Genomic DNA, 26,117 nt, shown 5'->3' with positions numbered 1-26,117 from the left:
CAATTGAGAGAGAGACACAGACAACCAATCCATGGGACTGTCTAAAAGAAATGGTATTATCTCAGCAATACAAACACAGCAATACAAGATAGTCTAGATATAGGTAAAGAGACCATGTCACATGTAGAAAGTCTAGATACAGGTAAAGAGACCATACCACATGTAGATAGTCTAGATAGTCTAGATACAGGAAAAAGAGACCATACCACATGTGTGCTCTGGACAGCATTTTCCCTCAGGGACTGAAACCACTGGCACGAACCCAATTGGACAGTTCATGTTGGTAGGTGGGCAAGTGCTGCTGTCACAACCTAGGAGGGGAAACAATAACAGAGTATGGACATCATAATATGAGCTGATTCATGTCTTCACTATGTGGGTGTTTTCAACACGACTGAGCTGAGCCCAGCTGTACGGCACTGGCCTGGTTACACATCCACCATAGTTCCTGGAACCGTGCTGGAAAGAACAATGTGAAAAGAACATATCCAAGCCAGCACAGTACAGTTCAGGTCGGCACAATACTGTTGAAATAGATCTGATTATAATATGTAAGGTAAAAAAGTGTTAGGAGATCCTTACGGCAGACGAGGCTGGAGCAGCATGGATCCGATGGATCGGTTTGGTTGACATATACAAAGCCTGGCCCAGTGCATATCTCTAATGGTGGTTTGGAGCAGACCTTGGGTTTACAGGTCACAGTCTTGGTGGACTCCAAACAAACGCAATCCTGGCACTTGTACTCAAACCTCTCGTTGAACTGTGATGAGATACAACAAGAAGGGAGTGTGATTCTATCAATGGGTTTGGTCAAATGTAGTGCACTAAATAGGGCATAAGGGGCCATTTTGGTTTCAGACAATGTGGATAATGCTGTGTGGACGCTGTAAGTAGGTCCTCATAGAAACCTCTGGCATCATCCATGACAGAGCCAGTGGACTAGATAACAGGCTATATTAATTAGTATAATAAAATAACGATGAATCAAAACCAAAAGGCCTTACTTACCTCTCGCGGAACACCTTCAGGGTCAATGCATCCTTCAAAAACACAAACACGACAATTTAGTAGAACTTTCATAGACCTGAAACATCCTTGAAAAGGCTAAGTCCTATCGATCTTCTCTGTATCATCCACATGAAATGGACCAATGTCAGTAACTGGGAACACTCACCACACTTATCAACACAGATCCCTGAGTCCTTGTTGAAGAGTTTCATCCCATCAGGACAGAAGCAGCCTTCTGTGGTGAAGTTCATCCTAGACTCGTCTGGACTGTAGAACACAACATTACAGTAACAACTCCTATTTCCTATCTACAGCAACTCTACCTTTAAGGTATTTTCTCTCTGTCTTATTTGACAGTCATAACATTGTCTACCTCAGTTAACATAAAACATGAAAGCAAGGATTATTTTGCACTACCACTCTCTAAATAGAAACCTACTTGTCATCACAGGTTGGCTGTTCGGCAGGACCGCAGGGCTTGTAGACTTTGTCAGCTGGGCAGTCGCTGGCTGTTGAAGAAAGATACAACTCAGTCTATAGTGACACCCGAACCCCCTGTCTCAGTCTCCAGTATATATACTGCAATAGTCTATGTTCCAGGGGGATAGGGTCAGTCTGTCCTATCTGGTATAACTATCCTGTCTCCTCTGGTGTCCTGTGTTATCTTAAGTGTGCTACTAATTCTTCTCTCTCTCTCTCTCTCTCTCTCTCTCTCTCTCTCTCTCTCTCTCTCTCTCTCTCTCTCTCTCTCTCTCTCTCTCTACCGAACCTGCTGTTGAACGATCTGGCCTTAATGGCCATGTACTCTTATAATCTCCACCCAGCACAACCAGAAGAGGACTGGCCACCAATCAGATTCTGGTTCCTCTCTAGGTTTCTTCCTAGGTTCCTGCCTTTCTAGGGAGTTTTCCCAAGCCACTGTGCTTCTACATCTGAATCGTTTGCTGTTTGGGGTTTTAGGCTGGGTTTCTGTATTAGCACTTTGTGACAACTGCTGATGTATCACCATTGAAAAATGTTCTGACTAATTATTTACAATCACTTGATTGTTGGACTGAAGCCCCATACTATATTACACATTACAAAGGGGAACCAGACAAGGATGTCCACTCTCTCCATAATTTATCACCTCAAATACAAAAATGCACTAATCCAATATTTACAAATATAATCCCCCTCCTCTATTGTGTGGTCATCTATAACACATACTAAGTTGTGTTAGTATAGTATTGTTCCTGGTCTCATCAACACAGTTCCTGGTTCCTGGTCATCTACACAGTATTTCTTATCTCTTCAATGGTGGACTTATTTATCTATCCTTATTAGGTGAGTCCTATTTAACATGGTGAGTCTGGATTTTTACAATGAGTACAGTAAGCCTACCACATAGGGCGGTGTGGTTTCTCCAGTAGATGCATACTCCAAACTGGGCACAGGCAGCAGCGTATGTCTGCAGACTGGTGCACTCCACCGCTGGGTTGGACACGTGGCAGCTGTCATAGACACAGCCCTTGTAGAAGTTGTCAGGTGAGACAAATGGATGACAGGCTGCAAAAATGCTGTGGATTGAAAACCAGAGATGAAGGTATATGAGAAACAGACCTTCCAAATACACTGTAAGAATCACATATGTTTCTGTCATACACAAAACACACTTCTGTGTATAGTTTAGGGGTAAAGAGCTATATTTGTGCGTGTGAGATTTTAGTCTGTGATAAGTTAGATTGTTGATTGTTACAACAGGACTTCTAACTTTACTCAAACTCCTGACAGACTGTTCAGTGGAGTAGCTGGCCACTCCTGACAGACTGTTTAATGGAGTATCTGGCCACTCCTGACAGACTGTTCAATGAAGTAGCTGGCCACTCCTGACAGACTGTTTAATGGAGTAGATGATTACATTCCCACACATTCCAGGCATTTGGGTAATTTACATGTGATCACCCTAAGCAGGACATTTTATTAGAAAACTTGTACAGTGCCTTTAGGAAGGTTGACCTTTCCTTCAGGAGATCACAGTTCTTTAGGAAGGTTTACCTGTCCTTCAGGAGATCACAGTGCCTTTAGGAATGTTTACCTGTCCTTTAGGAGATCACAGACAGAGGAGTCTGGCTTGCATGGCTTCTGTGTGGGTTCAGGGAGAGGAGAGTTGGTGGGGATTCCAGGTGGCACATGGCAGTCAGGCTGGTAGAGGTCCTTGGCTGGCCAGTAGTCTGCCATCACAGCACAGTTTTCCACCAGCTGACCTCCAGGCAACATGCAGTCATCAGCCTGGTTGTTGCTACATGTTCCTGAAAGAGATGCATACAGTTCAGGTTCAAGTCGTTTATTTTGCCATTTGCAGCTATTAAAAGTAATACATACATTTGAAATCTTTGTTGGAGCTTTCTCACATTTAGTACAGCACATACAGTAAAAATATCAGACACAGACATCAGACAGGAAAGCCCAAACCATTGTTTGCTAGCCTGGTCCCTGATCAGTTTGTGTTGTCTTGCCAAACCCTATGGTTCGATATCTGACAACAACCATAGGATTTTGGTAAAAAAAGAACCCAAACAGATCTGGGACCAGGCTAGTTGTTCACCTCCAACCTTGGATAAATGATTTCCATCAATTCAAAGGCCGCTGCATTACGCTTTCTCACACCATGCTCAGAATACCAAGTGACCGTTCTCTGTTTAAGTTAAGTGATTCACAATAATTTCTCAGCTCTTATAGCTGTTTGTTTAAATGCACACGATACATAGTTTGAGGACAACAAATGAATGAAACTAAGTCCTTACCACAATGACCCTGTGTATTGTTGCCAAAGTGTTGCCAAGGAAGGTTGACGCTGAAGCCAGTGACACCAAAGGTAACTACCACCTGGAGTTGTGCTATCTCCAAGACCATGTTGATACCAGAGTTCATCACCTTCACACCGTGCCGTGTGAAGGGTAGTCTCAGGGAAACTCCATCAATAAGAGCCTGAAAGACAGATGGCAGGGAGAGAGGGATGAAAGAGAGACGGACGGATGGTTGGATAGAAAAGGATAGGAAAAAGGGATGGAAGAGAGAGAGATCAATCCATCTTCAGGATCTCTTAAAGAAAGGCAAGGTGACTTACTAATATCATGACACTACAGGTTGAATTAAGTTGATGGAGAACATCAAACTCTTATTTTGTATCAATGAAAGCTGCGGATGTTGAGAACTAATGCACAATTCAGTTCAGAGAATGAAATAATGGAAAACAATTGTCTTTCATTTTCAAATTTTCAAAGAAATCCTTTTTTCAGTCCTTCAGGCCCCCAAAATCCAGCCATTCAACGTATTATATGGTTTTAATTGCTTATGTTGATTTCTGAGCCAGTTCATCCACTGAAGTTACCTCCAACTGAGCAGCTCCAATGAGGTTGTGATTCTTCAGTGTTATAACTGTTGAGCGGTAGGACACGATGATGGCTCGAGGACAAGACACATCCTCGGTGGGATCACAGTTGACGTTGTCGATGTAGATCTTAAAGTGGTGACGTGGCCACATCTCCTCCATCAGCACATAGGTACAGTTCCCTTGGAAGCTGTAGAAGAGCCCGTCGAAGGTGATATAATGGGGGTCTCCCCAACCCTCACAGACGCCTGTCATGAAAATATACACTTTTATATAGCAGACAGACATTACGATCGTCTGTCAAAAAAAATGTATGAAGTAATATTTATATTGAGTATTATTCCAAATGTTAGTGATAAGGACGTGTATGTTATTAGTTACAGAAACTGGACATGGCCATCTACCTTCCTGACCAGGTCAGAGGAGAAGAAGAAGAAGCTTTCACAACTCACAGTCACACACGTAGTGTTGGCAGCAGTAGAACTCATCCCACTGTAGCACTGGTGTCTTGCCATTGGTACATGTGATTGGCTCAGGCTCTGGGCATTCATATGGAATTATCTCAATGGTGTTGTTTTCAATACATTTGGCCAAAGTGCAGTTGCAGAGCCAGAAAGTCTCATTTTGCTGATGTTTCGAGAGAAAGAAAATTACAAGTCATCAGAGTTCTTTCACAATACACACAGGAATCAATTGCTAAGTCTCTGAAAGGACTTTTCCACCTCATTGACTTCAAATGTTGGCTATGTGTAATCGAAGTTAAGGGAGCCCAGTTGATTATGTGATGGTTATATTGAGGTACTTACCACTTTGTCCCACTCAGGACAAGTAATTGGTGGTGGGGTTGGTGTCCCAGTTGTGGTTGGTATTGAACTGACTACACCTCCTACTGTCGGACCAGTTATTGTAGGACCAGTGACAACTGATTCATGGGTTGTTGGTGATATGGATGTCATTGGAGTTGTGGATTCTGTTGTAGTTGGTGGTTTAGGTGTTGTTGTAGGAGCTTTAGTGGTTGTGGTGTCTATAGAGGTGGTTGTGGTTGGTTTTTCAGTAGTCCTGGGGGTTGTGGTTGATTCTTCTGTTGTCGTTGGGGTTGTGGTTGGTTTTTCAGTTGTCCTGGGGGTTGTGGTTGATTCTTCTGTTGTCCTGGGGGTTGTGGTTGATTCTTCTGTTGTCGTTGGGGTTGTGGTTAGAGTTATGGCTTCCGTTGTAGTTGGTGGTTTAGGTGTGGTTGTTGTTGGTGGTATTGGTGTTGTTGTTGTTGGTTTTGTTGTTGTTGGTGGAATTGGTGTTGTTGTTGGTGTTGTTGTTGTTGGTGGTATTGGTGTGGTAGTTGTTGGTGGTATTGGTGTTGTTGTTGTTGGTTTTGTTGTTGTTGGTGGTATTGGTGTGGTTGTTGTTGTTGGTGGTACTGGTGTTGTTGTTGTTGTTGTTGGTGGTGGTGGTGTTGGTGTTGGTATTGGTGTTGTTGTTGGTGTTGTTATTGGTGTTGTTGTTGTCGGTGGTATTGGTGTTGTTGTTGTTGGTGTTGTTGTTGGTGCTGGTGGTGTTGGTGTTGTTGTTGGTATTGGTGTTGTTGTTGGTGTTGTTATTGGTGTTGTTGATGTTGGTGGAATTGTTGTTGTTGTTGTTGTTGTTGTTGGTGGTGGTGGTGTTGGTGTTGTTGTTGGTGGTGGTGTTGGTGTTGTTGTTGTTGGTGGAACTGGTGTGGTTGTTGTTTTTGTTGGTGGCATTGGTGTTGTTGTTGTTGGTGTTGGTGGTATTTGTGTGGTTGTTGTTGGCATTTGTGTGGTTGTTGTGGTTGTTGCTGGTGTTGTTGTTGGTGGTATTGGTGTGGTAGTTGTTGGTGGTGTTGGTGTTGTTGGTGGTGGTATTGGTGTTGTTGTTGTTGGTGGTGTTGTTGTTGGTGGTGGTATTGGTGTTGTTGTTGGTGGTGTTGGTGTTGTTGTTGTCGGTTTTGGTGTGGTTGTTGTTGGCATTGGTGTGGTTGTTGTTGTTGTTGTTGTTGGTATTGGTGTTGTTGTTGTTGGTGGAATTGGTGGTGTTGTTGTTGGTGGTATTGGTGTGGTTGTTGATGGTGGTGTTGGTGTGGTTGTTGTTGTCATTGGTGTTGTTGTTGTTGGTGGTGGTGGTATTGGTGTGGTTGTTGTTGGTGGTATTGGTGTTGTAGTTGTTGGTGGTGTTGGTGTTGTAGTTGTTGGTGGTGTTGGTGGTATTGGTGTGGTTGTTGTTGGTATTGGTGTGGTATGTGTTGGTGGTGTTGGTGTTGTAGTTGTTGGTGGTAATGGTGTTGTTGTTGTTGGTGGTATTGGTGTTGTAGTTGTTGTTGGTATTGGTGTTGTTGTTGTTGTTGTTATTGGTGTGGTTGTTGTTGTTGGTATTGGTGTGCTTGTTGTTGTTGTTATTGGTGTGGTTGTTGTTGGTGGTATTGGTGTGCTTGTTGGTGGTGGTATTGGTGTGGTTGTTGTTGGTGGTATTGGTGTGGTAGTTGTTGGTGGTATTGGTGTTGTTGTTGTTGGTGGTATTGGTGTGGTTGTTGTTGTTGTTGGTGGTGTTGGTGTTGTTGTTGTTGTTATTGGTGTGGTTGTTGTTGGTGGTATTGGCGTTGTTGTTGTTGTTGGTGGTATTGGTGTTGTAGTTGTTGGTGGTATTGGTGTTGTTGTTGTTGGTGGTATTGGTGTGGTTGTTGTTGTTGTTGGTGTTGTTGTTGTTGTTATTGGTGTGGTTGTTGTTGGTGGTATTGGCGTTGTTGTTGTTGTTGGTGGTATTGGTGTTGTAGTTGTTGGTGGTATTGGTGTTGTTGTTGTTGGTGGTATTGGTGTGGTTGTTGTTGTTGTTGGTGGTGTTGGTGTTGTTGTTGTTGTTATTGGTGTGGTTGTTGTTGGTGGTATTGGCGTTGTTGTAGTTGTTGTTGGTATTGGTGTTGTTGTTGTTGTTGTTATTGGTGTGGTTGTTGTTGGTGGTATTGGTGTGGTTGTTGTTGGTGGTATTGGTGTCATTGTTGTTGGTTGTATTGGTGTTGTAGTTGTTGGTGGTGTTGGTGTTGTAGTTGTTGGTGTTGTTGTTGTTGTGTATGTTGTTGTTGGTGGTATTGGCGTTGTTGTTGTTGTTGGTGGTATTGGTGTTGTAGTTGTTGTTGGTATTGGTGTTGTTGTTGTTGTTGGTATTGGTGTGGTTGTTGTTGGTATTGGTGTTGTTGTTGTTGGTGGTATTGGTGTGGTTGTTGTTGTTGGTATTGGTGTGGTTGTTGTTGGTGGTGGTATTGGTGTGGTTGTTGTTGTTGGTATTGGTGTGGTTGTTGTTGGTATTGGTGTGGTTGTTGTTGGTGGTATTGGTGTGGTTGTTGTTGGTATTGGTGTTGTTGTTGTTGTTGGTATTGGTGTGGTTGTTGTTGTTGGTTTTGGGGTGGTAGATGTTGGTGGTAATGGTGTTGTTGTTGGTGGTGATGTTGCTGTTGTTGTTGGTTTTGGTGATGTTGTTGATAAACATTCAACGCAACAGAGGACTCTAATCTTATAGTTCTTGCACTTAAATGGTCTCTGAGTCTGTTTATTTTCTTCACATATTAAACCGAAGTCAACATCGCACTCCACAACTTGTCCTGTCGAAGCTACATAGTCCTCTAAGCTCGTATCAGGGTAGTCTGTAGCTACACATTCAATATCCTGTGGATCTTCACACACTTCTTTTCCACTCTGTGTGATATTCCAATACGTTTCCCAGTCACTCTTGTCTTTATCATCATCTTCATCATACCATTCTGACCACTCACAGGTAGGAATACAAGGAGTAGTTGTTGGCTCTGTTGTCTGGGGGGTAGTTGTTGGTGGTATTGGTGTTGTAGTTGTTGGTGGTATTGGTGTTGTTGGTGTTGGTGTTGTTGTTGTTGTTATTGGTGTGGTTGTTGTTGGTGGTGTTGGTGTTGTTGTTGGTGGTGGTATTGGTGTTGTTGTTGTTGGTGGTGTTGGTGTTGTAGTTGTTGGTGGTATTGGTGTTGTAGTTGTTGGTGGTATTGGTGTTGTAGTTGTTGGTGTTGTTGTTGTTGTTGTTGGTATTGGTGTGGTTGTTGTTGGCATTGGTGTTGTTGTTGTTGATGGTGGTGGTGGTTTTGGTGTTGTTGTTGGTGGTGTTGGTGTGGTTGTTGTTGTTGGTATTGGTGTGGTGGTTGTTGTTGTTGTTGGTGGTATTGGTGTGGTTGTTGTTGGTTGTGTTGTTGTTGTTGTTGGTGGTGTTGTTGTTGTTGTTGGTGGTGGTGTTGGTGTGGTTGATGTTGGCATTGGTGTGGTGGTTGTTGTTGTTGGTGGTGTTGGTGGTGTTGGTGTGGTTGTTGTTGGTGGTATTGGTGTGGTTGATGTTGGCATTGGTGTGGTGGTTGTTGTTGTTGGGGGTGTTGGTGTTGGTGTTGTTGTTGGTGGTGGTATTGGTGTTGTTGTTGTTGGTATTGGTGTGGTTGTTGTTGGTGTTGGTGTGGTTGTTGTTGGCATTGGTGTGGTTGTTGTTGTTGGTGGTGGTGTTGGCTTTGGTGTTGTTGTTGTTGGTGGTATTGGTGTGGTTGTTGTTGGTGGTATTGGTGTTGTAGTTGTTGGTGTTGTTGTTGTTGTAGTTGTTGGTGGTGTTGGTGTTGTTGTCGTTGTTGGAGGTATTGGTGTGGTTGTTGTTGGTACTGGTGTTGTTGTTGTTGATGTTGGTATTAGTGTTGTTGTTGTTGTTGGTGTTGGTGTTGTTGTTGTTGTTGGTGGTGGTATTGGTGTGGTTGTTGTTGGTACTGGTGTTGTTGTTGTTGATGTTGGTATTAGTGTTGTTGTTGTTGTTGTTGTTATTGGTGTGGTTGTTGTTGGTGGTATTAGTGTTGTTGTTGTTGGAGGTATTGGTGTGGTTGTTGTTGGTGTTGGTGTTGTAGTTGTTGGTGTTGTTGTTGTTGTAGTTGTTGGTGGTGTTGGTGTTGTTGTCGTTGGTATTGGTGTTGTAGTTGTTGGTGTTGTTGTTGTTGTAGTTGGTGGTGGTGTTGGTGTTGTAGTTGTTGGTGTTGTTGTTGTTGTTGTTGGTATTGGTGTGGTTGTTGTTGGCATTGGTGTTGTTGTTGTTGATGGTGGTGGTGGTTTTGGTGTTGTTGTTGGTGGTGTTGGTGTGGTTGTTGTTGTTGGTATTGGTGTGGTGGTTGTTGTTGTTGTTGGTGGTATTGGTGTGGTTGTTGTTGGTTGTGTTGTTGTTGTTGATGGTGGTGTTGTTGTTGTTGTTGGTGGTGGTGTTGGTGTGGTTGATGTTGGCATTGGTGTGGTGGTTGTTGTTGTTGGTGGTGTTGGTGGTGTTGGTGTGGTTGTTGTTGGTGGTATTGGTGTGGTTGATGTTGGCATTGGTGTGGTGGTTGTTGTTGTTGGGGGTGTTGGTGTTGGTGTTGTTGTTGGTGGTGGTATTGGTGTTGTTGTTGTTGGTATTGGTGTGGTTGTTGTTGGTGGTTTTGGTGTGGTTGTTGTTGGCATTGGTGTGGTTGTTGTTGTTGGTGGTGGTGTTGGCTTTGGTGTTGTTGTTGTTGGTGGTATTGGTGTGGTTGTTGTTGGTGGTATTGGTGTTGTAGTTGTTGGTGTTGTTGTTGTTGTAGTTGTTGGTGGTGTTGGTGTTGTTGTCGTTGTTGGAGGTATTGGTGTGGTTGTTGTTGGTACTGGTGTTGTTGTTGTTGATGTTGGTATTAGTGTTGTTGTTGTTGTTGGTGGTGGTGGTGTTGGTGTTGTTGTTGTTGTTGTTGGTGGTATTGGTGTGGTTGTTGTTGGTACTGGTGTTGTTGTTGTTGATGTTGGTATTAGTGTTGTTGTTGTTGTTGTTGTTGTTGTTATTGGTGTGGTTGTTGTTGGTGGTATTAGTGTTGTTGTTGTTGGAGGTATTGGTGTGGTTGTTGTTGGTGTTGGTGTTGTAGTTGTTGGTGTTGTTGTTGTTGTAGTTGTTGGTGGTGTTGGTGTTGTTGTCGTTGGTATTGGTGTTGTAGTTGTTGGTGTTGTTGTTGTTGTAGTTGGTGGTGGTGTTGGTGTTGTTGTCGTTGGTATTGGTGTGGTTGTCGTTGGTATTGGTGTTGTTGTTGGTGGTATTGGTGTGGTTGTTGTTGTTGTTATTGGTGTTGTTGTTGTTGTTGTTGTTGGTATTGGTGTGGTTGTTGTTGGTATTGGTGTTGTTGTTGTTGGTGGTATTGGTGTGGTTGTTGTTGTTGGTATTGGTGTGGTTGTTGTTGGTATTGGTGTGGTTGTCGTTGGTATTGGTGTTGTTGTTGGTGGTATTGGTGTGGTTGTTGTTGTTGTTATTGGTGTTGTTGTTGTTGTTGGTATTGGTGTGGTTGTTGTTGGTATTGGTGTTGTTGTTGTTGGTGGTATTGGTGTGGTTGTTGTTGTTGGTATTGGTGTGGTTGTTGTTGGTGGTGGTATTGGTGTGGTTGTTGTTGTTGGTATTGGTGTGGTTGTTGTTGGTATTGGTGTGGTTGTTGTTGGTGGTATTGGTGTGGTTGTTGTTGGTATTGGTGTTGTTGTTGTTGTTGGTATTGGTGTGGTTGTTGTTGTTGGTTTTGGGGTGGTAGATGTTGGTGGTAATGGTGTTGTTGTTGGTGGTGATGTTGCTGTTGTTGTTGGTTTTGGTGATGTTGTTGATAAACATTCAACGCAACAGAGGACTCTAATCTTATAGTTCTTGCACTTAAATGGTCTCTGAGTCTGTTTATTTTCTTCACATATTAAACCGAAGTCAACATCGCACTCCACAACTTGTCCTGTCGAAGCTACATAGTCCTCTAAGCTCGTATCAGGGTAGTCTGTAGCTACACATTCAATATCCTGTGGATCTTCACACACTTCTTTTCCACTCTGTGTGATATTCCAATACGTTTCCCAGTCACTCTTGTCTTTATCATCATCTTCATCATACCATTCTGACCACTCACAGGTAGGAATACAAGGAGTAGTTGTTGGCTCTGTTGTCTGGGGGGTAGTTGTTGGTGGTATTGGTGTTGTAGTTGTTGGTGTTGTTGTCATTGTTGTTGGTGTTGTTGTTGTTGGTGTTGCTGTTGTTGTTGGTATTGGTGTTGTAGTTGTTGGTGGTATTGGTGTTGTTGTTGGTGGTGGTATTGGTGTTGTAGTTGTTGTTGGTATTGGTGTTGTTTTTGTTGTTGTTGTTGTTGGTATTGGTGTGGTTGTTGTTGGCATTGGTGTTGTTGTTGGTGGTATTGGTGTTGTTGTTGGTATTTTTGTTGTTGTTGGTGGTATTGGTGTGGTTGTTGTTGGTGTCGGTGTGGTTGTTGTTGTTGGTGGTATTGGTGTGGTTGTTGTTGGTGTTGTTGTTGTTGTTATTGGTGTGGTTGTTGTTGGTGGTAATGGTGTGGTTGTTGTTGGTGGTAATGGTGTTGTTGTTGTTGGTGGTGGTGGTATTGGTGTTGTTGTTGTTGGTGGTGGTATTGGTGGTAATGGTGTGGTTGTTGTTGGAGGTATTGGTGTGGTTGTTGTTGGCATTGTTGTGGTGGTTGTTGTTGGTATTGGTGTTGTTGTTGGTGGTGGTATTGGTGTTGTTGTTGGTGGTGGTATTGGTGTTGTTGTTGGAGGTTCTGTTGTCAATGTGGTAGTTGTTGGTGTCCACGGTGTTGTTGGTGGTGTTGGTGTGGTTGTCTGGGGGGTTGTTGTTGGTGGTGTTGGTGTGGTTGTCTGGGGGGTTGTTGTTGTTGGTGGTGGTGTTGTTGTTTTATTACATATCTCAACACACTCCCCGGTCTCTTCATCAAATATAGGCGTTTCTGTAGGGCATCGTGGGTAACAACCTATAAAGAAGACAGTGTGATTTAGTTGTTTTGATTTAGTTATTACATTTAATAAAGTTGAGGTCAAAAAACATATCAATACTTTGTTTAAGAAGGGCATGTGCATATGGAACAAACATACAGGCTGGTGCCAATCAAATCAAATAGTATGCTGCCTCACCTTCCAGATTTGGAAGAGGGTTGTTACAGGTCCCATTTGGATTCAGACAGGTCTTGTAGCAAGGTGTGTGGCAAGGGCTGTAATGCCATTCACATTCACCTGGATCGTTGTAGTAGTCACAGAACACAGCTACAAGAGGGAAAACGTACAGGTTCATACACTGAATACACATTGCATGCCCTCAGCAAATGGCACCCTATTCCATTTGAAGTGCATTACTTTTTATCAGAACCCTAGGTACCCTGGTCAAAAGTGATCCACTATAACGTTACACATTAAGATATCTGTTTAAACCAACAAGCTAAAATATACTTTAGATCCACATCCTCACATTGTCTCCAAGTTTGGGTTCTTTCAACAACTTATTCATTTACTTAGCATTGTAAATTCTAATCAGTGAAATTACATCAGACATGTCAAATCATTTCAATGCCAAGCCTGACAGTCAAACAGTGGAAGTGTGTGACCTTTGGAACACAAGCATAATGAACCCCAAAAATATTTGTTGTACTTACGACAAATTTCTGGTGTTCTCCATGCAACACAGACTCCAGCTTCAGTGCAGGCCTGGGCGTAGGCTGCTACAGCTGTACAGAAACACTCACAGTCTCCACCAGTATCACAGGCACAGGAGTCTTTCACACAGTTCTCAAAGAACAGAGTAGGATCTACCTGTAAAACACATACAGAGAGAACACACAAGATGCACTAATATTGTATTTTTTAGTTTTGTTTGTTTCTTAGAGCATTTTTCAAAACACATATATCAACAGACATGTTCATGAATAAAATCATTGAGGATGACAAGAAAGTCAATGTTTTAAACGATTTGGGTGTATTTTTTGGTTCAGAAGTTTGACTGTCCACCAGTCTTTCAGTGTTCTGTCTGATACTTTCACTAGGTTTATAATTGTATGGTATATTCATAGCAATCCGCTGCAGCATTGTACCTTCTTGTGGCACGGTTGGAAAGTCTGTCCTGTGATGATGCTGCACTGCATCTTAGCCCAGTTGTGACGGTTGGGTCTGGCTCCACATGGGTCGACGTTGCTTTCTGCGTCGGGGCAAGTGCTTGACACTTTCCAGCTGTTAGCAAAATCCACAGGGCTGCTGACTATCAGCTGACCTTGCGTGGTGAAGTCATCTCTGCCGTCTCCATTATAGTTCCCACACAGGCCGCACACTGCTCCCTATAGACACATAGAAACGATAAGGCATACACAGTGGAACTGTATCAAATCAATCACTGTTAGCAATACACAATAATGTCTGATGTCTTGTTCATCTATTTCAAGTCTGTTTCATCACAGGTTCTGCTCTCTATGAGTTAACTCTTCAACACTAAACGTACACTATGCTGTGGCTCCAGGATGATGCGGACAGTAGTTTTGCGGTCCCACAGCACTGCGATCCCGATGTCTGACTCAACAATCAGGTACAGACCGACGGTCCTCACTCGGTACTGGATCTGAGAGCCCACTCCTAGGTCCACCACTTCATAGATTCCCTTTGATAGTTTCAGCTCTGTTCTCTGTAAGGATAAGGATTTAGCACTTCCTGTTCACAGACAATCAGGGTTGAAAAATTCTGGTAACTTTCCCCAAAATCCCAGGTTTTCCAGAAAGGATTTCAAGGAATTCCTCCTTATTCCTTCGTAATTTCAGAAAAATTGCAATTATGATTTGTGGAAAAACAGGGAATTTGGGGAAAGTTACCGGAATTTTGCTAAACTATGACAGACAATACACTTTCTAAAGCTTTTTATGAAGAAAAAAAAATGCTTGAATTTCGTACTGATTTTTGCAGTTAGTGGCTATTTGGAAGAAAGTTTTACTTGCAATGATTGTGATGGTGATTTTACCTACTTTAGTTGAATTCACTAATTGTACTGTCACTCTGAATAAGTCGCTCTGAATAAGAGCATTTGCTAAATAATGCAAAATTATGTATTTTTTGTGTGTTTGAATGTCAAATGATCTCTCATTATGATTCAACCGGTATAGAAAGGAGAATGGCTCATTATAAAGCCTAGAGTGGAGTAAATGGAATGGTATCAAACACAACAAAACCAGTCATGCATTTGATGCCCTTCCATTCATTCTGTTCCAGCCATTACTATGAGCCCATCCTTCCCATTGAAGGTGCCACCAGCCGCATGTTCGAGTGTGTTTTTTGTCCAGTCTTACCCCCAGTTGAACCCTGACAGACTTGGAGCAAGTGGTGCCTGTGGTTCCACACGGTATGTTCTCTGTGATCACCATGAACTTGTCCTGGCCAGGCTGGTTCCCACATTTGTTCTTAAAGAGAGACATAGGGAGAGAGTACTTTAGAAACCAAATTATACTTTTGCAATTTAAATGATTAGTTGGTAATATAGAATACAACAGCAGTACTATTATACAAACATTTTTGTATAAAAACACATCACCACTTAATTGAAATAAATTGCAATGTATTGAGATGTCCTGATAAGCATTGATTACCTGGACAGCCACATAGCCACATTTTCCTTGGAAGCCATACGTGCGCTCATCAAAGGTTTTGTAATGGCCACTGCCGTAAATGGTACAGGTTCCTGGGCACTTCTTATCTGTGCAGTCCCATTTCCCACTCTTACAGGTGCTACATGTGTACAGTATGAGAGACACTAAGTCAAATATCCTCTTCAAAAACAATCATGATCACATTAGCTAGAAAGGATGATGGAAGCCCTCATTTTGTGTCATGAAATCTCATTCCATTTTATTTTAGTCTAGAATTTCTATTATTTATGGTGCCGTATAATATAACGTCATATCATACCGCATAACCTTGCACAGTATCGTTTTTGATCAGATAATAACATATAACCATAAAACCTCAATAACTCACCAAGTGTTACATCCGTTTGGGATCTGTTTTCCTGGGGCGTAGAGGAATCCATCATGGCTGCATGGGCATTCATGTTTTTTCACACACATACCTTTCCCATCCTCCCACAGACTCATGGGACACTTGCACCCAGACTCACACTCTGCGGAGAACTGTGGTCAAGGAGAGAGACGGAATTAAATAAAGATCACAGCCCTTAGGTCAGGTACTAATGGAAGTCAGCAAGTCAACTCACACAGTCCATGAAATCCGGGTTCCTACAGCTCCGTGAACACTGTACTCCCAGGTCATTGGAGCAGTTCAAGAATACCTTCGGCGACTGGCAGGCTGTAACAGAAGAAGTTTAATTATTATTACACAACAAGTTGTCAAATTAGATCTGGGTTCAAATACTATCTTTCAAATACTTCTAGGGCCGGTTTAAAACAGATTAAGCCAAGTCCTGGACTCAAGTAATTGAAATTATCTCTCATATAGTATTTGAGGCCAAGTCTAGGTCAAATACTGTATACATCAAAGGGATAATGGGATATGAATAGCAAATGGACACAGAAAGGCTACTTACTACTCTCTGAACGCATTTTCCAGGAACGGCAGTGAAGCTTCCCATTGTTGCAGACACTAGAAGAACACACATGATATTAAGAGCTATTTTAATATTGGAATAACATTGCAGGATTGTGTAATTTTTATACTAGCAGGTAATAGGACATATTTGCTGCTTTGGTAGGTAGGTAAGTTAGGTAAATAAGTAGGTGGGCGGTGGGCGGGGTAGGTAGGTAGGTCGGTAAGTAGTGTCATGACGTTGGCCTGTGGGTAAGGTTTATGACCCCCCCCATAAATACCTTTCTCCCTTCCCCTCTCATTCTGACCCTACTGAAGGACTGTTGAATAGCCTTTGTTAAATATAGAGAGTCTGGAAACATCAAACAAATGGGGAAAAGGAACCACATTTCAGTAATAGAACCAATTGGAAATATGGGTTGGAACTTAATGAGTATGGATGTCAGTTCGGTTGTCATCTGAGACATTATGACTGATGACAGGATGACATAAACTGTACCTGGGAAAGTCCACACATTCTAGTTATCAAATTCACATGGAATTGTTGTGCCATTTAAATGTTTGATATTGAGATTGTTTGTTAGGAGATCAAATGTAATTTTAGCTTCCAAATGAGAGAATTGGGTTTTCATAAGGAAAGTGCCCTGCTTAATCAGTGGCCCGCCCCTGTGAAGAGACAGGGGTTATAAACGATGAAACACACCCTTCTCCCCTCGCCACTATATAAGACAATGACACAATGTAACCAGGGTTCCACTATGGAGGTCTGCAGCCTCTGCGTTAAAAGGACACACATGTCAAGTACAGAACTAAGCCAACCTCGGCGTGAGCTTTGGTGGCAAATGGTATGAACTTTGAGCTTATTCACTACAGAGATTGATACTTCCTAGCCGTTGAGTTAGCAGCGGCCGCTGTAGACGTGGGCTAGGAAAGGACGGACGACAGATCCAGTCTAACACACGACGAAGATACCACAATGTATCCAATTTACCACCAGAGACATTCTTCCGAGGACAGGAAGATCTCTGTTGGCCAACACGGCCAGCATCTACGACCAACCTACTGAAGCGCAGCTCAGAGTAAATATTTATTGCATTTTCCTTTTCCAAATGGGCGGTAATTTAGACTGCATACGATAATGTATTTACGATAGCATAGCTGCTGTTTCTTTTGTTCCTCAGTCTTCCCGCTCTTTCATTCAAGCCCAACCCCCTTTCTTTGTGTAACAAGCCGCCATGTCGGCTCCGTCCACCAGGGCCAATTTCTGTATGACATAATTTGCATTCTGTGTACATGTAATTCTGTGTGATTCGTTTAGGTATTTGGTATATAAATAATTAAACCCATTTTTGTATTGCTGATTCAACTTGTTAGCCAGGGTTCGTGAAGATAACCCAGAATTTACAACTTTCATTATGAGACTGAAAATAAAATGAGCATTAATATTGATGGCTATCGATGTGAAAAATTACTACGTTTTTAAGAGTTTATTCGGAAGATAACGGCTCTATAAACACTCTTCCGTGGTGTCCCGACTTTCTAGTTAATTGCATTTACATGATTAGCTAATCAGGTGATATTAATTACAGAGAAAGGATTTTATAGGATAGCATGTCATATCACTTAATCCGGCATAGCCAAAGACACAACAGTAGTCAGTTAAATAGGTTAGCTAGATACTTTATTAGATGGAAACAGTCTCTTACCAGTGTTCCTCCTGAATGTTGATGGACTTCCCAGGCTTGATGTGGACCCCGTTGTGGAAGCAGGGGCATTTGTCCATGGGTACACAGGTGCCCCTGTCATCCATGTAGAGTCCGTCCGGGCAGGAGCAACCATCCACGGGGAGGAAGTCGTTGGTACAACCCTGCCGTTTGCTGGCCAGGGAGCTACAGGTCAGCTGACATCTCTGGAGCTGGTCAGAGTAGGTCTGAGACGCTGGGCAGTTACCAGTGTATTTGTCTGGTTGCAGGGAAATATGGAAAGTGTTGGATAAAGTTAAGATTGGCAGTGTTGGAAAACTTTACTAAAGGCTCTATTTTACTCCAGGAAGGAAGAGGATTAAGTAAGTAAGTGTTGTTAAAGTTGACAAGACACGGTACTTTATTTTTTAGCTCTGGTCAAGGTATTCATTTATTCCCCAAGAGGAAATGAAAAATGTGTTTGTCATACAAACAAGATGCCACAATAAAAACTTTTAGAAACATCCACAGACGGTCAACTGGTTAACGCAATTTCCCCTGAGTAGGGGAATTTGTCAGGGTTACCCCCTGTCTCCTCTACTTTTTGCAATGACAGTTGAATCTGCCATGGTTGTCCCCTGTCTCCCCTACTTTTTGCAATGGCAGTGAAATTTGCCAGGGTTGTCCCCTGTCTCCATACTTTTAGCGATGGCAGTAGAACCATTTGCAGAATGCGTATATTCTAATCAGAATATTAGTGAACCTTTCATTGGTAGCCAGGAGAGGCCTACACTGTCATCTCCTTTCACTAATATACGACAAGACATAAATATGAGAAGTGTAAATCACTTACCACACACGTTCTCTCTCCAGCCCGACAGGACCACTCCCTTGGTAGCACAGTCTCGCACATAGGATGAGAAGACGGCACACAGGCAGTCTTCACTCTTCTCACAGTTGCAGCTAGCGTACGTGCATCGCTGCAGAAAATATCAAGTTTAAGTAAATGTTCCATATGTAATAAATATATAACAAATCTCATTGGCCAGAGCTTTTGCATGACAAACAGTATTACAAACAGCATTAAAAACAGTAAGAAAGTTCAGGACAAATATGTACAAGTGTACATATACCACAAACCAGCCAAGATATAATTGTGAGCATTCCAAACAAGATGTAACTCAATGTAATGTTACAGTTCCAGTTATACAAAAAATGTATTACCTTGTAGTAAAGCTCGGGGTCCACCATGGCATGGCACTTGGCAAAAGTGCTGTCAGAACTTCTTAGCATGGAGCACCAATGTTTAGCATAGTTCTCTGAGTAAACAGGTGGTAAGAGTTCAAATACGTCTGATACTGTATAAACTGCTGCTTGCTGCATCGCTTTGGATCCAATGACATGATACTGCGGTTGTTGACATAAACATTTATGAAATGCTTGTGTTCTGCTTTTTATTGTGTTATGTAAGGGTTATCCTTCAATTAATAAAGAGTTAGTGAAGAGGGCTTACCATTCTCCACACTGAGGGAGCAGGGGTCGTCCAGCCTCTCCTCTCTGTCTTTGCAGGTAGGATTAGCCTTCCAGGAGTTCCCAAATGAAGAGGCTGTTCCCTCCACCATACCCTGAGGGGTCTTCATGTCATCAGACAGAACCTTGTTGAAGTTCCCACACAGACCTAGAAGAAATAGAAACAAAAATCAACACCATATAAACCTACACCAAACAGAAATCAACACCATATGAACCTACACCATACAGAAATCAACACCATATAAACCCCATTTGCATAAAGTAGAATTTAAACTCCATATATAACTGATATCTGTTCACCTTCAGAGGTATATGCCTACAACTTGGGAGTTAACTTACCTTGTGTCTTGGTCTTGTAGCTCTCATCCAGGGTGACATAGACCTGCATGATAGGGACCAGCTGGATCTGAACCTGCAGCCCAAAGCTTGTCTGGAGCATTATGTGGAACGATGACGGCTTGAACACACTGATGCCAGCTATGGGAAGAAAAACAAATAGACTAATGTCAGCTGGGAACAAGACTGAAAGAGCTCCTGCTGAGACTGAGGTAGTCCTAATATAGACACCATACACTAATGTCAACTGGGAACAAGACTGAAAGAGCTCCTGCTGAGACTGAGGTTGTCCTAATATGGACACCGTACACTAATGTCAGCTGGGAACAGAAAGGACGGGTGGGGGAGTGGGGTGGGGGATTACCAAAATTAAATATTATTCATTTTTTATTTAAAAAATGTCTATTTAATAACACTAAACATTACTGTACTTAATGCTGTGTAAATAGCTTTGGAAGTATAGTGTAATAATACATAGAATTAGGTAGTTGATATTTATACAGGCGAATGTTTCATTCTATGTTTCATTATATGTTACTGGTTGCACTTTCAGAACATAGAAGGGTGTGCATAATCTTTATTATAAACTGGGTGGTTCGAGCCCTCAATGCTGATTGGCTGACAGATGTGTTATATCAGACCGTATGACAAAACGTTTTATTTTTACTGCTCTAATTACGTTGGTAACCAGTTTATAATAGCAATAAAGCACATTGGGGGATTGTAGTATGTGACCAATGTACCATTGGTAAGAGATGTTGCGTCGTGCCCAAGAACAGCCTTTAGCCATGGTATATTGGCCATATATCACACCCTCTCGGGCATTATTGCTTAATAACTTCTGTGGGATCAGTGTCCCTTGGGACGTTTGAGTTAACATAGGCTAATGCGACTAGCATTAGGTTATAAGTATCAAGAACATTTACCAGGACATAAGACATATCTGATATTGGCAAAAAGCTTAAATTCTTGTTAATCTAACTGCATTGTCCAATTTACAGTAGCTATTACAGTGAAAGAATACCATGCTATTGTTTGAGGAGAGTGCACAATTTTGAACATGAAAAGTTATTAATAAAGAAATTTGGCACATTTGGGCAGTCTTGATAAAACATTTTCAACAGAAATGCAATGGTTCATTGGATCAGTCTAAAACTTTGAACATACACTGCTGCCATCTAGTGGCCAAAATCTAAATTGCACCTGAGGGCTGGAATAATACATTATGGCCTTTCTCTTGCATTTCAAAGATGATGGAACAAACAAATACAATAGGACAGTTGTTTTTTTCTTTGTATTATCTTTAACCAGATCTATTGTGTTATATTCTCCGACATTCCTTTCACATTTCCACAAACTTCAAAGTGTTTCCTTTCAAATGGCACCAAGAATAGGCATATCCTTGCTTCAGGGCCTGAGCTACAGGCAGTTAGATTTGGGTATGTCATTTTAGGCGTAACCACCTTAAGAGGTTAATTATTCAATTTCCCACCTGTATTGTAAGGCAGAGTGATCTGTGCATTGTGGCTGACTTTCCCATCGGCGGTAATCACCAATGCCTGGAAAAGAAAACAATAGCCATGATCAACTAATCCTATTCAACACAAGACTAGATGTGCAGTATATACATTTTACATACATATACGTACTTATACAGTCAGATCCAAAATGATTGGCACCCCTGTTTCATTATTTTTCAATACCTCACCCTGCGAGGATAACAATACTGAGCCTTTCTCTAGAAGATTTTAGGAGAATGGAGAACACATTGGGAAGGATCTTAGACCATTCCTCAATACAGACCAGTGGAAGCATAACAGCCCCATAACATCAAAGATCCACCACCATTTTATACAGCAGGTATCAGGCTCTGTTTTGCATATGATTCTTCTTTTTGACACCAAACCCACCACTGGTGTGCGTGGCCAAAGATCTTCATTTAATAGTATTTTTTGCTCATCTTTATCAAGGATGCCTTTTAATTAGGACCTGACTGTACATACATAGAGATGGTGTATAATATACATGTGTATATGCTTAAGTGTATATGTCAAATGTAATACTCACGTTGTTTCTATCATTGTTTAGCAAAACCACAACACTCTTGAGGCAAGTGTCAAACTTCTGTCTTATACAGGGAACCAGCTGGACCAGCACAGTGAACTTTGGACTGGCTTCATCCTGAAACAGAGAAGGGAAACAAAAAAACCAAAAAAATGATGAGAAAACGTTGTGACATATAAAATGCCATCCACTTATCATCTAGATTGTCTCTTCATAAAAGTATAGTGTAATTGTCAGTTACCTTGCTTTCCACCTTGGCTAAGGGGTAGTAGCAGTCCCCATGGAAGGTGTATGCTTTTCCATCGAAGGTCGTCACGTGTGAACCCTCCTCAACTGCACATGTAGCAGGGCTGGGAAGACTTTTACAGGACCACTGACCATGGTGACAGACACTGAATCACAGACACAGAACAATTGATGAAGTCATTTACAGGACCACTGACCATGGTGACAGACACTGAATCACAGACACAGAACAAATGATGAAGTCATTTACAGGACCACTGACCATGGTGACAGACACTGAATCACAGACACAGAATAAATTATGAAGTCATTTACAGGACCACTGACCATGGTGACAGACACTGAATCACAGACACAGAATAAATTATGAAGTCATTTACAGGACCACTGACCATGGTGACAGACACTGAATCACAGACACAGAACAAATGATGAAGTCATTTACAGGACCACTGACCATGGTGACAGACACTGAATCACAGACACAGAATAAATTATGAAGTCATTTACAGGACCACTGACCATGGTGACAGACACTGAATCACAGACACAGAATAAATGATGAAGTCATTTACAGGATAAACCAGATACATGAACCCTCTGCTACGACTTCTGTCTGAACTTAACTTGTTATTTTAACTGTACAGTGCTTTACATTGAGCACTTCAAGTCTAAACATTTGACTCACCATTCCTCACGGTCCTGTCTGAATACTTCTCCAGAGTTGTAAACTTTGTCATGTTTGCACTGACACTGGTCCTGAGTGATACACCCCCGCTTTGAGATGTCATCAAACACAGTCCCTACAGAGTGGTGAAAACATACGTCATGAACGTCACAGAATGAGATACAGTGAGTTAGTCTAATGCTATTTGTGGTATAATGGAAATAACTGTAAAATAGAGAAATCTGTACAAATACACTTTATAAATTATATTTATTATTACTAAATGTAAACCAAATGTGTATTATGACTAAATATATAACATCATCACTGTTATACTGATACATTGAGGTGTGTTCTGGTTAAAGGCTGACCGTGAGGGCAAAAGCAGCCGTCCATCAGGTGTTCTTCACACAGTGAGCTGGTGTCTGAGTGGGTACAGGTATCCATGCAGGGAGAGCCACTCTCCAGATACACCATGTTGAACGGACACTGCTTGTCTAAGAAAACAAAGAAAATAAATTATTGTGCATTTTATTATTATATGTAAATATATATATATATTTTTTTTTAGACATTTGTGTGATCTGAAGCTGACTATGGACAATAAATAGTTATTTCTTGCATGTGACTTTTTGATCTACAACTCTACTGTAATCCAATAAATGTTTTCCTGAACACCCAGACAGTAATTGAGATGTCCCATTACCACAGAAGGCTGTTGTTCTCCAGTGGGGTGGCTGTCCCCCAGCATGGGAGCACTGTCTGGAGTACTCTGCCAGGGTGCTGCAGACACAGAAGCTATCAGAAGTGTTGCTGCAGCCACACAGGTCCTGAATACAGGCCTGGATGTAGGGCTCAGGGTTCACAACCGCACCACAGGAGCTCCACAACGGTGAGCGCAGGAGCTGGTCACACTGGGCATGCTGAGGAGGAGGAGGACGAAGAGAGGACGAGGAAGAGGATAAAGAGGAAGAGGGGGAAGAGAAGGAGGAGGAGGTTGTTAGTTGCAATACGAATAATATTATACCATATTTGAACTTAATTCATTCATATGGCAGTCAAATAAATCAATAGAATGAAGTGAAGTACATGGAAATACTGTAGTCTATTTGTCAGGCTGAACAGACACGAGGTAGAACTTACAAACTCCTTGCATGTGTCCTCTTTAGGCTGAACGTCTGCAGGTTCATCTTCCTCTTCCTCTTCATAGGGGTCTTCACAATCCTCGTTGGGCCTGTGGACCTTCTGCCTGTTTCCAAACTCAATGGGGCTCACTTTTCGACCTGCACGGAAATAAAATGATGTCATCCTTCATCAATAAGTGATTAGAAACGCTTATAAATGTGTATAAATGTATATGAATGAACTTACAACCTGTGTGAAATTACAATGATGTTACTTGATGTAAGAATATATAACAGTCACTTAGAATATATTAATAAATAGCATGTTAATGATAACAACTAAATAAGTCATTATAAATATTTAGATAAATGCTTATAAATTTGTTATAAGTGCCGATACATATTATAAACGATAATATTAGCGACTTGGAATATATTGATTACACTTAACACCCTAAAACTTTACAGGAATAAGTCATTATAAATACTTGTACATATTTATATACATGATTATAAGTGTGTTATAAATGACTATACATGTTTTAATGCTTGTGATTCGTAATGATAATAATTCTTATAAATGCTCACCATTATGAATAAACTCATTGTGAACTGGAAGGCCATTAAAGTCTCCACAGAGACCACAGGTACGGTTGGTATACTCCGTGTCCAGCTCCACCTAAGGCAAACAGTGATGGGTCAACTATTTTTCAAGGTAGACTCAGAGAAATGCTGTTGCCACGAGCAGCAGAGCAGATATTGAGATGAGACCCAAGACTTTGCTGTCACACAGTCACACACGGTATCTGTGCATGTGCACGGGTTCGTTTTACGCTGTTCACTGTTTAATGACAGCAGTCAATTTCAGTGAACGCATTGATTCTTACAAAGCAAATAAATAAATATACTTCTGTATGCATTCTTCTAAGTAATGTCTTGATTCTTATAAAAGCTTACCATGACGGCATCTTCTCCATTCCACATGACAACCAGGCCAACCTTGGAGTAGAGTTTGGTGTAAACTGCATTCCTCTCCAGTTGGACTCCTCCATTGTAGTACGGCAGAGTTACACTGGGAATAAAGATGAAGAACATTATTAATAATAGAGATTACATAGAAATGTACCAATGTGTCAATTAACAACAAAGAGACACAAAATACAGTTAAATCCTTTGAATTCAAAATGGAATCCCTGGAAATATGTCAGAGTACTTTCTGAGATGGGAATAGGTAACAGCATAATATAAATCCATTACTTTTTGCAGAGAGGAAATGTTTTATAGATAGATAGATAGATAGATAGATAGATAGATAGATAGATAGATAGATAGATAGATAGATAGATAGATAGATAGATAGATAGATAGATAGATAGATAGATTTTTCCATGGCTCGCTTGAAAAAGGATGTCAATCTCAGTGTGACTTCCCTGATGAATTAGAGGACACATTACATAAAACATTAGTGGAAAACTTACATTTCTCCGTTGACCGCGACCTGAGTCTTGGTCAGGTGGAGGACCAGGTCGTTGATAGTGACCACTACGTGTTTGACCGTAGGGTTCCCCTCAGCCTCAGTAGCCCCGTTCCTCTTCAGGTGCACAGAGAACTCCTGGTAGGACTCAGAGTGGCAGTCGGAGGCCAGGTTGTATTCACACGTCCCTGGGAACTGGTACACGTCTCCATCGAAGGTCTTGAAGTGCTCTCTGCCCCAGGTGCTGCAGATGCTGTTCACATGGTTGGACTGGCGCGCTGAGGAGACGAAAACAGAAAAAGTTACCCACTTTAAATGTATGGAATCAGAAAGAGACACAAATAATAACTTTGCTGTAAATTGTAAATAATGCAGCATGTATTTCAAAATATCAAATTCTAGTGGATTGTGAATCAAGATATTATAGAATATGACACTCCTAGACAGACTTCACTCAGATTTGCTCCAACCAAACATTTTCATAATAACAAAATGTGTCTGTTCTTGACTGATGGTTGACTCGAAATAGATAGAAACTTAATCTAACGCCATCTCAATATAGTATCTATTGTAAATATACATTTGTTCTTAACTGACTTGCCTAGTTAAAATAAGGTTAAATAAAATAAAAAATCTAACTCCATCTCAATAGATGTTTAACTGTTTGTCTTTGTCTGCATAGATCAAAATAAATCACTGCTATTTCCAAAATGATCCTGTATCGTCTTACCTTTCTTGGCTTTCACCTGGATGGCGCTCGTTAGTGGCAGAGCGAGAACACACAACCACAGAGCTGTCCACCCCATAGTTAGTGTCCTGGTGAAGTGGGCTTCAGGTAAAAGTGTAGAGTGCTGCTTGACAGCCTCCTTTATAATGGCATTGTTTAATCTGTGTCTGTCAGTTCACACCCATCAGAAGGAGGATGTCAGACATCTTTATTGAGACATGGTAAACATGTCTATTGACAGGGCCAGATTACCGACTTGGCAATCAGATAACATAAGAACACGGCATAAGTCATTGCAAAATTTGAAGAATTGCAGGAAATTAGCAACATTTTCTCTTCGTTGCCAAGAGGAGTGGTTCTCTAAAATGTTATTGTACAGTGCCCCAGATTTGTGTTTATTCCAGCCCTGTCTAAGGAAATCCAACCACTTTCAGAAGTCCCATTTACTATCTATTATTTCCTTTATCCTGAAAGTAAATGTTAAAAAATGAAAAAAGCT

General features: G+C 41.5%; 1 protein-coding gene across 1 annotated transcript in view; it reads right to left on the bottom strand.

Annotated features, from left to right (window-relative positions):
• LOC115193071 (mucin-2-like) overlaps positions 1-25,745 on the bottom strand; it is a 29,301-nt gene extending 3,556 nt beyond the window's left edge. Inside the window, exons 1-38 of the mRNA XM_029752055.1 lie at positions 25,622-25,745; positions 24,896-25,169; positions 24,375-24,489; positions 24,006-24,096; positions 23,437-23,576; positions 23,000-23,216; positions 22,665-22,790; positions 22,315-22,429; positions 21,622-21,772; positions 21,373-21,479; positions 20,809-20,861; positions 19,320-19,457; positions 18,961-19,125; positions 18,672-18,766; positions 18,301-18,427; positions 17,472-17,727; positions 15,767-15,822; positions 15,437-15,528; positions 15,202-15,353; positions 14,814-14,952; positions 14,517-14,627; positions 13,682-13,861; positions 13,281-13,520; positions 12,846-13,002; positions 12,331-12,459; positions 10,933-12,170; positions 10,195-10,680; positions 5,188-6,021; positions 4,834-5,008; positions 4,382-4,629; positions 3,795-3,978; positions 3,086-3,299; positions 2,392-2,567; positions 1,448-1,517; positions 1,175-1,275; positions 1,009-1,040; positions 583-760; positions 207-311 (exon numbers count right to left, since the gene is read on the bottom strand). Coding sequence (XP_029607915.1) covers positions 207-311; positions 583-760; positions 1,009-1,040; positions 1,175-1,275; positions 1,448-1,517; positions 2,392-2,567; positions 3,086-3,299; positions 3,795-3,978; positions 4,382-4,629; positions 4,834-5,008; positions 5,188-6,021; positions 10,195-10,680; positions 10,933-12,170; positions 12,331-12,459; positions 12,846-13,002; positions 13,281-13,520; positions 13,682-13,861; positions 14,517-14,627; positions 14,814-14,952; positions 15,202-15,353; positions 15,437-15,528; positions 15,767-15,822; positions 17,472-17,727; positions 18,301-18,427; positions 18,672-18,766; positions 18,961-19,125; positions 19,320-19,457; positions 20,809-20,861; positions 21,373-21,479; positions 21,622-21,772; positions 22,315-22,429; positions 22,665-22,790; positions 23,000-23,216; positions 23,437-23,576; positions 24,006-24,096; positions 24,375-24,489; positions 24,896-25,169; positions 25,622-25,697 — 7,543 coding nt within the window. The 5' untranslated portion in view covers positions 25,698-25,745. The remainder of the gene's footprint in view (positions 1-206; positions 312-582; positions 761-1,008; positions 1,041-1,174; positions 1,276-1,447; positions 1,518-2,391; positions 2,568-3,085; positions 3,300-3,794; positions 3,979-4,381; positions 4,630-4,833; positions 5,009-5,187; positions 6,022-10,194; positions 10,681-10,932; positions 12,171-12,330; positions 12,460-12,845; positions 13,003-13,280; positions 13,521-13,681; positions 13,862-14,516; positions 14,628-14,813; positions 14,953-15,201; positions 15,354-15,436; positions 15,529-15,766; positions 15,823-17,471; positions 17,728-18,300; positions 18,428-18,671; positions 18,767-18,960; positions 19,126-19,319; positions 19,458-20,808; positions 20,862-21,372; positions 21,480-21,621; positions 21,773-22,314; positions 22,430-22,664; positions 22,791-22,999; positions 23,217-23,436; positions 23,577-24,005; positions 24,097-24,374; positions 24,490-24,895; positions 25,170-25,621) is intronic.
• Positions 25,746-26,117: the final 372 nt, after the last annotated feature.

Source organism: Salmo trutta, chromosome 4, assembly GCF_901001165.1.
Source record: "Salmo trutta chromosome 4, fSalTru1.1, whole genome shotgun sequence".
In the NCBI taxonomy this organism is placed as follows: Eukaryota; Metazoa; Chordata; class Actinopteri; order Salmoniformes; family Salmonidae; genus Salmo; species Salmo trutta.
This window is presented reverse-complemented; position numbering and strand designations above follow the sequence as displayed.